The 12,780-nt window shown below is 39.7% G+C and overlaps 1 protein-coding gene across 2 annotated transcripts in view; it reads left to right on the top strand.

Annotated features, from left to right (window-relative positions):
* The window catches only part of ST7 (suppression of tumorigenicity 7), a 142,665-nt gene that overhangs the window by 110,864 nt on the left and 19,021 nt on the right, over positions 1-12,780 (top strand). Inside the window, exons 9-11 of one of the 2 annotated variants that reach the window (XM_030465316.1) lie at positions 4-118; positions 11,564-11,636; positions 12,455-12,591. In XM_030465316.1, the coding sequence (XP_030321176.1) occupies positions 4-118; positions 11,564-11,636; positions 12,455-12,590 (324 nt within the window). In that variant the 3' untranslated portion in view covers position 12,591. The remainder of the gene's footprint in view (positions 1-3; positions 119-11,563; positions 11,637-12,454; positions 12,592-12,780) is intronic. The other variant, XM_030465311.1, reaches the window with a different exon arrangement.

The following is a 12,780-nucleotide window of genomic DNA, read 5'->3' as shown; positions in this document are numbered from 1 at the left end:
TAGCTGATGAAGGAGTTTCCTCTGCTCAGCATGTTCAATATCCATGAAAACCTGCTAGAGGCTTTGTTGGAACTGCAAGCATATGCAGATGTCCAGGCAGTCCTAGCAAAGTATGATGGTAAGTTCATATGTATTTATATGCTCTCTATATGGTACACAGGAAGCAGTGTTTCCAAGCCAAACTCTTAAAATTGAGGAAGTAGTGTAATTAAGGTGATTGGCACAAGCTTCAAAGATCCCCTTAACACAGTCTTTAATCCAAAGAGTAGACATTGTGCATAGACAACATACTCTTAATTAATTGTACAGGGTAATGGTAATGCACTAAGCAGCAATTCTTCAGTGCTTTTTTTGCGTTCTGATGATATTTAAAGAATGGCTACTCAGGTTCTGCAGACTTTATTGCATGCTATTCAGAAGTTGTTTGAAGAGAAGATTATCAGATCCCTTGTGGACTTTTCTATGAATGTTGACTTAGTAGCATACAGATGTTTCACAAACATTAATTAATTCAACTTCACAGCAGTCTAGTGACTAGCAGATTTCCTGTCTTATCAGAAAAACTTGGAAAGCTCAGATGACTGGATGAACTTTTTGCATTAATTGCAATATCTTTCAGTAAACATTGGTTTAGACAGCATTACAACACTTTTTATGTTAAAATCACAGCTCCTGCTGACTTCAGCTCTAGCTCTTTGAGCTTGAATTCAAGACACCAGAGTCTCAAGCAGAGAAGGGACAGAGTAAGAAGCACCTAGTGGCATACTTTGTTTAGTGTAAATTAAATGGCTTTTCCTCATATTGTGTGGAAACCTTGTGACAGAAACAGGAATACAATCCAGTTCGTCTGTGTGCAGTGTTCCTCAACCTCCACAGTGCCTCTCTTCATCTTCTTCCTGCAGTCTCAGACTTACTCACTATCCACATCCCAAGTTCTTCAGCAAGTGATTCAGGAATCCTACAATGATTCTCTTGTGTAACTACACTGTCCTTGGTCATCCTCAGAAAAGTTTCATTCTGTGCACTGGAGTATGACAAGGGAGTTTATGAAAGGAATATTATGTAATCATATAACTAAAAATGAAATTATAACATGCATGAATCAAATAGCTAAACTAAGTGAAACAGCCTTAATTTTGGTGTTTTTAAGTGTCTTTCCCTAAATTGATCTTGAAGTCTAAAATATTCTTAATTGCTAGCTTTTACAGCATTTTTGTTGTTTTTTGAATGGAGATCTTAAGGCTTGTAACTTCCAAAGTCCTTGTAAAGCTGGATGGCCATCCTTTGAGGTACTGTTGTATCAATGTCTGCCAATATGGACTCTCGAGCCTATATACACAGTGTTTTGGTCACTCTTTCCCTTTGATTCTTTGAAAGAATCAGTATCTTTTCCATCCTGCCCTTGATTCATCTTCTGTCCCATCAGTCTACTGAATAGTCTTCTACTTCTCTTTCACATGATCAGTTCCAGCTTTCTACTGATCCTGGTTTGTATCAGATGCTTCTCATTCAGACAGTGATGTTCATTCCCAATTCTGTTCTTCTGCTTCTCCTTCCTACCTATCCCAGTCTTCTTTTCAGGGCAGTGGTGGTCATGTTCCAACTCCTCACTCACTTTCCAGCTCCTGTCTTACCAGACATCTTTTCCACCTGCCCTCTTCACTGTGACTTCTGTCTTGTCTTCATTTGACATTCTCAGAGGCATTTCATGGGTGCCAAAAACCAGAAAAGTAAGAGCCCACACAGAGACCAGCTTCCTGCTGTCAGCCCCAGTACTTGGACCTGTCTCATCCTGTGGAACAGTGATGGAGTGGGGAGTGTGTAAGTTTATTGGAGTACTGAGATCTGTGTACTTGATGAGCAAACAATCTTTGGAGTCTATAACCGAAAAAAAAAAATGCTGAAACTTCCACTGAATATGTGCTAATTGCTTTCTTCTAACATCTTATAGCATAGGAAATGAAGGTAAATTTTAAAGAGGCTAGCAGTAGACCATTGGCTTGATACTAACATGATCATACTGCCAAATTTCAGACCCCTCTAGTAGACTCTGGCATAGATGAGTTTATTTAACAAATGATAAATAAGCATCTGATTACAAGCAACGTTAATGATAGTCACTACTACCAGTCCAGCCTGGAACTTTTCCAACTCTTTCCAAAGTCAAATCATTCTAAGTGAAAATGAAACTGTTACCAAGCCCTTGAATACTGTCATCCTGTAACAATAATGGCTGTAGAATTGATCCTGGTTGTGCTTAGTCTGGCTGAATAAATCTGCAGTTAAAGTGGTAACATCAGAATCTTTCTTGTAGCTCCTTGAATTTCAGTAATTCCTGTGACATGGGAATTTTGGCACATTAAGAAGCAAGTAGATAGAAATGCTTATTTTTATGCTCCAGGGACCACAAGATGTTGGCACCTTCTAGTCTTTAATATAGTTATGAGATAATAGCCCTGGGAGATAGCAGAACTGTGACAGAACAGGGAATTAAGCCATGCCCTCTCAAATCCTGTGCCAGCTCCACTTTTGCATACTAAAGCACTGGTCCCTGGTTTTAAACAATGCAATAGTGGCACTTTGTGTCATGTAACTTGTTAAACTGGAAGGGGCATTTGTTTTCTCTGAAGCATCCAACAGAGTCAAGACTGAGGTCATAAATGTAACAAATGAGGCTTATCAAAATAAAACTCTCCTTATTTTGTTTAAACCCATGCAATTTCTAGTCATGCTTTGCCATGTATAAACAAAGGTGTGTGCATACACTAGGTGTGCACAAGGACTCAGCAAACACTGGCTTAACCAGCATAACCCGTGCAGTTCATGAGTCTCAGAAGGCCCATCTCAGGGAGTCTCAGCTCATTTTAGAACTCATCAGCTTCATGTGTTGTAAGATTTATTGGAATATAAAACAATGAACTCATTTATACTTTTCTATCTGCAGTTTCTGTTAGTCCCACTCCTCTTCCTTTTTTTGACTAAGACCAAACCTGATTTATTGTATTTTGATAACATATGAACAAATTATTTCCTTGAGCAGTCTGCCCCCACCCTGGGCTAAAAAGTTGGATCACCTTATGCAAAACCTCAGCCTCTGCAAGCAGACACTCTCCTTTACCAAAAGCCATGTGTTAAGTGGTGTTTATATTATGTACCTGGCAACAGAGCTGATGTACGTACTCATTATTCATGGAAAAGGGGCCTCATTAGTGGGACAGCATGCACTGTTGCTGAGCTACATCATTACGATTTCAGAGTTCAGTGCCTGTCAATAGAGTACAGATGACCTAAATGTTGAATTCTGAAAGGATTTTTGGCTCTGATTTAATATATGTCGGTATTATTTACAGCAGAAATAGTTACGGCTGCTAAAGAGACTTTTCTTGATGGAATAAGCTTCTGGTATTCATAGTAGATAAAGTTTCTCTGCTCCTCTTGCCTTGCTTTTTAAGCTGATTGTTTTCCAGTGAAGTAGGTCTGCTTGTTGTGGTGCTTAGAGCAAATGATTTATTAACTTCTCTGAGCAGCCAGTTCCTATGATTGTTATTATCTGGTAACCTGGGCACTGTGAGAAAACTCAGACCTTTCTGGCAATTGAAAGTCAGATTTTAAAAGAATGGATGCCTATGTATTTAGTCATAGTAATGCAGTGGTTCCTCCCTAAACCTGTCCTTGCTTTCTTTTTTTTTAAATGACAGTGTTTTCCAGTGAGACTATGAGCCTTCTGGTTTGCACAAAGAACACCTTATACCAATTCCCCTTTCACTTGCCACCTTCCAAAGAAGGAGAAAGACTATGTCACCATGTAGACAGGGTCCTAAATTCAGAGTTCACTGGAGAAGATAATTTAGACCAAAGGGTACAAAGAAAAAAAGTGGTTTTTAAAAACAGAGGATGTCATTCTGCTCTAGACTACAGCACTTTTTTATTTGGTAACAGCATACTTTGAAGAATCCTACATTAGTGCCAAATCAAAATACAGGCCTTTGAGGAAGCATTTTAGAACCAGTGTCTTCATTGTCTTGGAATGCTTTCAACTTGGTGAAATCCAAACAGTTAATGCAGAGGAACCAGTTGTCTAAAATTTAGGGTGTTCAGGGCTATTCTCCTTTCCCTAGTACCCCTCTAGTCCAGTTTCTTCTTGTCCTTACAGATTCAAGAAATGGCTACACTCTATTTACATTTAATTTGAAGGTATTGTAGAGAGTTGCAGGTTGCATAGAGTCTTCAATTGATTTGCTACGGTCTCCAGAGTTTTTGTGTAATGAGCCCCCAACCCAGGAAGGACAGGGAGCTCTTGTGACCTCAAAAAGGTGATCAGAGACCTGGAGCACCTCTCCTGTAAAGACAGGTTGAAAAAGGTGGGGTTGTTCAGCCTGAGGAAGAAAGGGCTCCAGGGGCACCTTGTAGCAGCCATCCAGTATCTGAAGGGGGCCTAGAAGACAGCTGAGGAGGGACGTTTCACAAGAGCATGTAGTGGTAGGACAAGGGGTAATGGTTTTAAGCTGGAAGAGGGTAGATTTAGGTATGGGAAGAAATTCTTTAGCGTGAGGGTGGTGAGACACTGGAGCACATTGCCCTGGGAGACTGTAGATGCCTGATCCCTGGAAGTGTTAAGAACCAGGTTGGATGGGGCTTTGAGCAACCTGGTCTAATAGAATGGGACCCTAACCATGCAGGGTGGCTGGAAGTAGATGATCTTTAAGGTTCCTTCCAACCCAAACCATTTGATGATTCTATGATTCTACAATTGGAGATCACAGCTCAACTCTATCAATTCCATTACTTGCTGTGATTACATTTGGTATTTTTTAGATGTTCTGCCTGGTGGACCTAACTGGGTAAATGTCCAAGATACAGGTACAAGAAAGGGTTTTCTTCTGAGTTAAAAAGCAGTATGGAAGCAGCCATTACCTCACATACACTATTTTATAATCCTTTTGTTTCTTTTCTCTCTCCTGAAGAGAAAGATCCTTTTAGTTAAGGTCATATCAAAGCCTAGTCTGCCTTCTCCAAGAGATGCAAATCAGGTAAGACCTCCACTTTGTGTAACAGCAGGAGCAAGAGAATAGTTGGTCTTTTTTCCCATCATGTCTTTTTCAGCTTCTGCTTCTAAGAACAAGTTTCTTTCCTCCTTGTCAAAATGACTTGTCACTTCAACTAGGTCTCTGCATCAGTTCTGTCTGTTCATACCATCTGGTCTCTGTTTTTACCATATGATTCTATGGGAAAAAGCACAAAAATTTTGAACTATATATACAAATCTTGATCTTTCTAATCTTTTGTAGAAGAAGTGATTCCTTCTCTTCTGTATGCATTTAGGATTGAATTTAGTCAAATTAAAGGGGCTGATGCCTGCCTGGACACTGAGATATGAATCTCAGCAAGAGTTGCATAGGGAGGCTTTATAACGAGCAGTGACCCTCAAAATCTTTCCATAATCGAACAGTTTAAGTTTTAGTTGTGGTCATGGCAAAATAAACACTTCTTGTTTGTGTTGAAATGTTTTTCCCATCCTCTCAGGGGACCAAAATCCAGGCCTTAACATACACAGTGGCTATGTGCTTGTGTTTTAGGTGTTTCCCACCACTGAGGAAGAATGTCCAAAGTACAGAGAATCATAAACTTGTTTTGCAAGCACAAAATAAGCATTAGATCATTGTGTTCATAATTTTGCTCCCTTCAGCATGTTTTCTACCACGTTTTGTGGAAAAATGGAATGACTATTCTCATGGCAGATAATACTACAGGATATTACATCTTTTTGACAAAGTGTTTTTCCCCTGATGTTCAATTCATGGTTTCCTTTATTGAATTCCATCTCGTTGCTCTTATTTTTAACCATTTGTATCAGCTTAATTCACTTTCTTCTTCAATTTTGTGTCTTTATAGATGACTGCATCAGTCTTCTGTCATCACTGATCCAGACTGCACATACTTAATTGCTAGAGCATTTTCAGTCTTCCCCATAAGCTATTTTTCCTACCACCTGTGCAAGAGCTGACAGCCCAGCCTGCAGGTGCAAGTTCTTTGCTGGCAGGGCCAGTGTTGGCCCATCACTGAAACACTAGAATCTTCAGTCAGACTGAGGGAGGGAAAATCAGAGATGGGGCTTACTCCTAAGCACAATACATGTTGAGTATTCCACCATTTTTTGATTTACCTCTTTGCATAACTTATTCCAGTTTGTTGGTATACTTTCAATTACATATTTGGAAATTACTACACCTTAATGCAGTCTCTCTCAAGTCCTATTATGAAGAAGAGCTATCAGTTTAACTGGAAGGATTTTACTGTGCAGTTTATCTCCTCAGATCTACAGTTTATATCAGCAAATATTTAAATCAAATTGGTGTTGATAAGACTATAAATTATCTGAAATTAAACCCATGGGAATCTGTATTGTTGACTTGGGAATAGTATGTGCTTTGACATCAAAATAGAGAATAATTTCTGGTTGGGTACTTAGATTTTGCCATCATTAATGACAAGAACAATGGCAGCATGCCTGTCACTTCTCATTTAGAGCCTTCTGATGTCTTGGTTAGGGGATGTTTGCTCTGGTCTGTATCCAGATTCATAATTTCTTCATTTAGTTGCTCTCTTACAAAAACAATAGAAAGTGTTTAGTTGCTATTTTTAAAAAACAATAGGTCCCACGACCTCTTTAGATGATACATGGCATATTCTGGATTTCTTAAATCAGAGCAGTAGTGATACTATCATTGTCTCTATCCATAGCATCTTTCCATTAGTTCACTCCCACAAGCAACTGCTTCTGCAGTAAATGACCAGTAAGAATTCACTTTTTCCAGCCCTCCCCTTAGCTGAAAGGGGCTAATTGAAATAAAATCCTTATAAATTAAGTCTAGACTATTTCATATTCTGTTTAAGGACGGAAGCAATAAGGAAGAAGGAGAGCATTTGTAGACTGACACGTGTTCTTATTAGGCAAAAACGTCATGATTTTGACAACAGAATATCAGTCATATCTTTCAGCACATTGTGGGAACTCCACAAATAATCACAGGAGGACGGGAAACAGTATGTGGGAAGGTATTTTGCCAGGTGGCTCACAGAGCTGGACACAGTCATTTATGAAATACTTAACTTTTGTTCCTAACAGGAGACGTATCTCCTAGGTCTATTTCAGTTTTAATTCGCTTTCTAAAGTCAACCGATTAAATTATTTTATGGTTTTCTCTAAAATACAAGGGCCCAGTTTTGGAAATGAAGCGTAAATTATGTAAAGTATTGTAGTGATCACACCAGGGTACAGCAGAATCAAATACTTATGGTCTGATACAGAACAACGAAAACCAAAACATGTTTGGAGGGAGGTGGGCACGGACCTGCTGAGGGTTATCTCCACAGCAACATAAACATGAACATTTATATGTAATTATTCCATTGCCAAAGGACTGTAGGTATTATCCTGAAATAATTGCTGTTTGCTCATTAAAGGTATAATACTGGAAGAGGCCTCCACTGTGAGTCAGGTTCCCTGCTGTTGTATTCCCTACATGGTGTTGCTCTTCCTTGAGCTGAATAAACTTCAGCCTAGAGTTAGCTGGGGTTTTTTGCTGTTCTGTTCTACCTGGGAATCTGCCTCAAAAATTAACTTCTCAAAACTCTCCTATTAATCTCTAGCCTAAATTTAAGGCTGAAATGTTTATTCTTGTGCTACCATTATCCTTTACCCAGGAGAAGGCCTTCTCCTTTCCTGTTGTTCTTCTGGGTTGTATACCTAAGGAACAGTTGTATCTTCTCTCAGACTATTGCATTCAGATCATTACAAAAATAATTCAGTTTTTACTTTTGTTGCTCTTGACTATGGGTGCAGACATCTGAACACAATATTGCTTGAGAAATATTATTTCTTCTGCAGTAATGACTCAGGTGGTATACCTGAGCTTTGCTTCACCTCATCACATTTCCCTTCCTTGCAGTTGCCAGCAGTTCACTATGGATTATCCTACACTCTGTGTACAGAGATGTTTCCAGTTCAGGAATACTTACTTGCTGCTAGAAGATTCTGTTCTGTGATATGGTATTTTGTTTTACTATATCAATTTCATTGTATCAGTCTCAAATCCTACTAGATATCTTTATCTCTTAGCCAAGAATTGTAATAATCCCCACAACTTGGTCCATGCACATCCTGCTGTCCATTCTCCGTTCAAGTATCAATTATCTGATGCAGAAACAAGCCTTTATACATGTGGTTAGAGGCTTTTTCTGTGTTGAGTGGTCTCATTGTTTAACCTCTTGGACTGTGTTTTATATGGCTGAATTGCTGATTTCTTGCTGTTATTCTGGCTTTTGCTGGTATACCTGCTTTCCTTGATGAAACTGAGCTAGCAGCTTTCATCAGCAAAACAACTGCATTTCATTCCAATCTCTAAACTGCAACAATCCTGATTTGATGGATGGAACACTCATTGGATGAGGAACTGGCTGGATGGTGACACCCAAAGAGTTGTAATCAATGTCTCAGTGTCCAAATGGAGATGTGTGACGAGTGGAGTTCCTCAAGGGTCAGTACTCAGACCAGTGCTATTTAACATCTTTGCAACACAGACAGTGGAATTGAATGCACCCTCAGCAAGTTTGTGGAGTGTGGTGAAGTCAACACACTGGAAGGAAGGGATGCCACTCAGAGGGACTTTGACAGGCTCAAGAAGTGCACTCATGCAAACCGCATGAAGTTCAACAGTGCCAAGTGCAAGGTTCTGCACCTGCATTGAAGCAATCCCATGCATGTTTACAGGCTGTGAGGAGAAGGAATTGAGGACAGCCCTGAGGAGAAGGACTCGGCTGTGGTGGTGGAGCAGAAGCTCAACATGAGCCATCAGCGTGTGCTTGCAACCCAGAGAGCCAGCATTGTCCTGGGCTGCATCAAAAGACACATAGACAGCAGGTCAAGGGAGGTGATTCTCCCCCTTTACGCTGCTCTTGTGAGACCCCACCTGAAGTACTGTGTCCAGTTCTGGAGTCCCCAACACAAGAAGGACATAGAGCTTCTGGAACATGTCCAGAGGAGAGACACTAAAATTATCAGAGAGCTGGAGCATTTCCCCTATGAAGACAGGCTGAGGAAGTTGGCGTTGTTCAGCCTGGAGAAGAGGAGGGTCTGAGGTGACCTTCCAGTATCTGAAGGGGGCCTACAAGAAAGCTGGGATAGGGCTTTTTACACGGGTGTAAAGTGAAATGACAAGGGGAAATGGTTTAAAACTTGAAAAGTGAAGATTTAAGTTAGACATTAGGAAGAAATTCTTTCCTGTGAGGGTGGTGAGACACTGACACAGGTTGCCCAAGGAAGTTGTAGCTGCCCCCTCCCTGGAAGTGTTCAAGGCCAGGTTGGATGGGGCCTTGAGCAACCTGGTCTAGTGGGAGGTGTCCCTGCCCATGCACAGTGTTTGTAACTGCGTGATCATTGAGGTCACTCACAACCCAGACCATTCTATGATTCTATGATTCTGCGAACTGTTCTTCATCTTCTTCATTGGTTATATACTCCAGACCTCTTTATTCCTCCTAGTTTTAAGCTCCTTCAAACAGACAGAAAAATGAAGTGGTGCTCTTGCTGCTTTATGTGCACATGTTCAGGCACTCTCTCTCTTTTTATCTCTCTCTTTTATATTTGTATTGTGGAGTTTGACTTTTGCCTGAGAAAATGTATTTCCAGGGACTTCTAGGTAGACCTCTTGTTCTGTGTCATTCGTGCAAAATTGTGTATAAGTTAGATCCTAAACTGCTGTTAATGAGGTTTGAACTGATGCAGGGGAAGGTATTTCCCTAGAGTGATGGTGGCTTGGTGGCTCAAAGAAACACTTTCAGGTGAGAGGGAATAAGATACTCTTTTGACCATTTGAAAATCTTATAAAAGACAGCACATCAGTGGTTTTCTTGTTTGTTTCTTTATTCTTTCCATTCTTCTACTTTTCACTCCTTTTGGGATTTGATGCATAAAGTTTACATTGAAATAAATACAGAGACCAGTATGTTCTGAAAAAGTTAATTTCTGATTTTTGGAAATAACTTTGAATTCCTAATGTTAAGGAGTTACCCTGGTACAAACAGAGTTATTGAGGGTGCTTATGAATATTTTATCCTACTGTCATGGAAGATGTGCTCTGTAGCTAGCTTCTATTAGTAGACTAATTAACATATCTGTCACATAGACTGCTTTGTTTGCTCTTGATTTTAATTACTTTAGTCACTACAACTACGTACTCAGGTGAAATAGAGTTAGAATATATTACAGGGGAACTTCCAACACAATTGTCACATCTCCTTAGATGTCACATTGCTCAGATGTGAAAAAGTGGATGATGGTGACTCCTGAGATACACTTGCTTCTCCTACTCAACTCCTTTCTAGAGTCCTCTCTTGCAAGGCACTGAATTCAGTAGATCACAAGTTTCTCTTCACCCTAATGTTACCAAGCTCTGTGGTAGGTTTTTTCTTTCTAATCAACTTTAATGACAAAATGAGGCATAGATAGTTTCTGAGAACAGTAGTCAGATAAGCTGCTCTTCACTTTTGCAGTGAGCCTACTCCAGTGCCTTTTGTTTACAAATGATGTATTTGCTTTTTGCAAGCTATAATGTTGCAGCATGCAGATGTGTTTACAGAATCCAGCCCTTAGTGGGGATTGATTTTGTTTTTTCAGGATTTTTATTGCATTTAACAGTATTCTTTAATTTTGTAATACTAGAATATTTCAGTCACTGTATAAATGTGTCTACACTAGAGTGGAAATCAATTCTTCTCTGTAATAGTGGCAACAAATCTGTAACTCATGTCTGTTAACCAGCATTTCTTTCTACCTTTTGGGTGCATTGTGCCAATCTACAGGTAGATATCATGTATTCATGAATACATACTGATGAATTCAGTTCATCTAATGGGTTAATTCAGGTTAATGGCTCCTGTATGTCTCTGGAACAGCATAAAATGGACAGGGATTGTCTGGTGAATATTGTGGTCCAAGATTTCCCTAAGAGCCAAAATGTCTTATTTTACTGTTGATCTTTAATTGCAATAAATCTAATGATTGTTGATTGTTTGAAAGTCAAGTCCATTATTACTTAAATAGTTGTCTTAACTTGTATAGCTGCCATGTATTCCTATTAGACATCTCCTTCTTCATGAAAACAAGAGGAATGATTAAGATAGCCCTCGGCTAGTACTTAGATATTTTGTGAAGTATGGAAAAATTTGTGTATTCTAGGTTACCTATATATTTATGTATGAAGTAAAGAATTCTTTCATTATGTGTCTGTCATGTCGGTCTTTGAATTAGTTCTCTAACAAACCCAGTTGCTGCTTAAATAGCAGTTCTTGACCTCATTAATACAAGTTTTAAAGCCTGTATATTGTGTAGAAAGTTAAAAATACACGTGAGATGGGAGTACAAGTCCCAAGATAAGAAAGTGTTCTGAATTCACATAATAATTTTGCATATACCATACGTACTCTGAAGTAATCAATTAAACACTGGTCTTTCTGCAGACTTCTAAATGTTCAGATATTTACTTTTTTCTTTTCTTTTCAACAGATATAAGCTTACCAAAATCAGCAACAATATGTTACACAGCTGCATTGCTCAAAGCCAGAGCTGTCTCTGACAAGTAAGTGCATAAGAACCACTGTCCAGCAAAATTCCTGATTTAACTCAAGATTTCTCTTAGATGAGCCCACACCCTAACAATCTGCTGGATTAGCAGGGTAATTCAGTCCTGCAGCAAATTTGTAAAATTACTTTACATATAACAAAAATTTGCAGTGATCAAACATTACTCTTCAAATATAACAGCAGAAGAAGAGAAGAGAAATAGCATAAATTCAATTCTTGTTTCAGTTTTATGTATACTACCTGGGTGAGCTTTGGCTTCCTAGCTAGTATAATGAATATACAACTAAAAGGTGGTGTGTGGCTGAACCTCTTCAACTTTATGTAAACATGACTACAACAAGGTAATAAATAAATGTAGTAGCAATGTTGTCAGTGTTGCTCATCTACTTAAATAGTGGCAGGTGGATTTAGCTTGACTATGTCAGGGATTCTGAGAGGTAGATGACGTTCGTATTTTTAGAGACACAAATATCTGCTCATTCCTGCTATAATTTTCTCTTGCATCTCAACCTTCCAAGGTGCTGAGCACATCTACTTGATGCCTGTGGACTTAGAGCACTGACCTGCTCTGAAAGGGTGCTCAGCTTCTTGTGAGATGGAGCTCAAAAATCCCAATTCTGCTCTCAGATGCCTTCACACAAATCCCAGGCAGAGTTGTGTCTGTGCACCTGAGGGTCGAATGCCTCCCTAAAGCTGGAAAGCAAGTAGAGTGGAAAGCCATTTTCTCAACTGACATCCTGACAGTTTTTGCTTTTAAAGTGTATGTACACATCAAGATCTAAGTAATTTTCTTTCATTCTTTTTATCCTGTAGATCGCCAGTACCTACTGCAACATCTTTCCTCCCTACACAGCGACTCCAGCTTGGGAGGGCAGGGCTAAGGTTGTCACAGCTTTCCCTGTGGTGTCTGCCTGCCAAGTACAGCTCTGGAGTTAGCCGTGGGGTGTGAGGTGAGAAAGAGATTGCATGGTCTGGTTTTTCATTCATTGGGGCAGATGATTTGCCCACAGTTTGGGCATGCTACCCTCAATGGTGCTGTGGCCAGTAGACCACCCGCTACTGCTGCTGCATCGTGCTCCCATCCCAACCTGACCCAGGGGCATTGGGTTGGGAACCTCCCTAAAACCTCCCAAACCTGT

The sequence above is a fragment of the Calypte anna genome, chromosome 1 (assembly GCF_003957555.1).
Source record: "Calypte anna isolate BGI_N300 chromosome 1, bCalAnn1_v1.p, whole genome shotgun sequence".
NCBI classification, from domain to species: Eukaryota; Metazoa; Chordata; class Aves; order Apodiformes; family Trochilidae; genus Calypte; species Calypte anna.
This window is presented reverse-complemented; position numbering and strand designations above follow the sequence as displayed.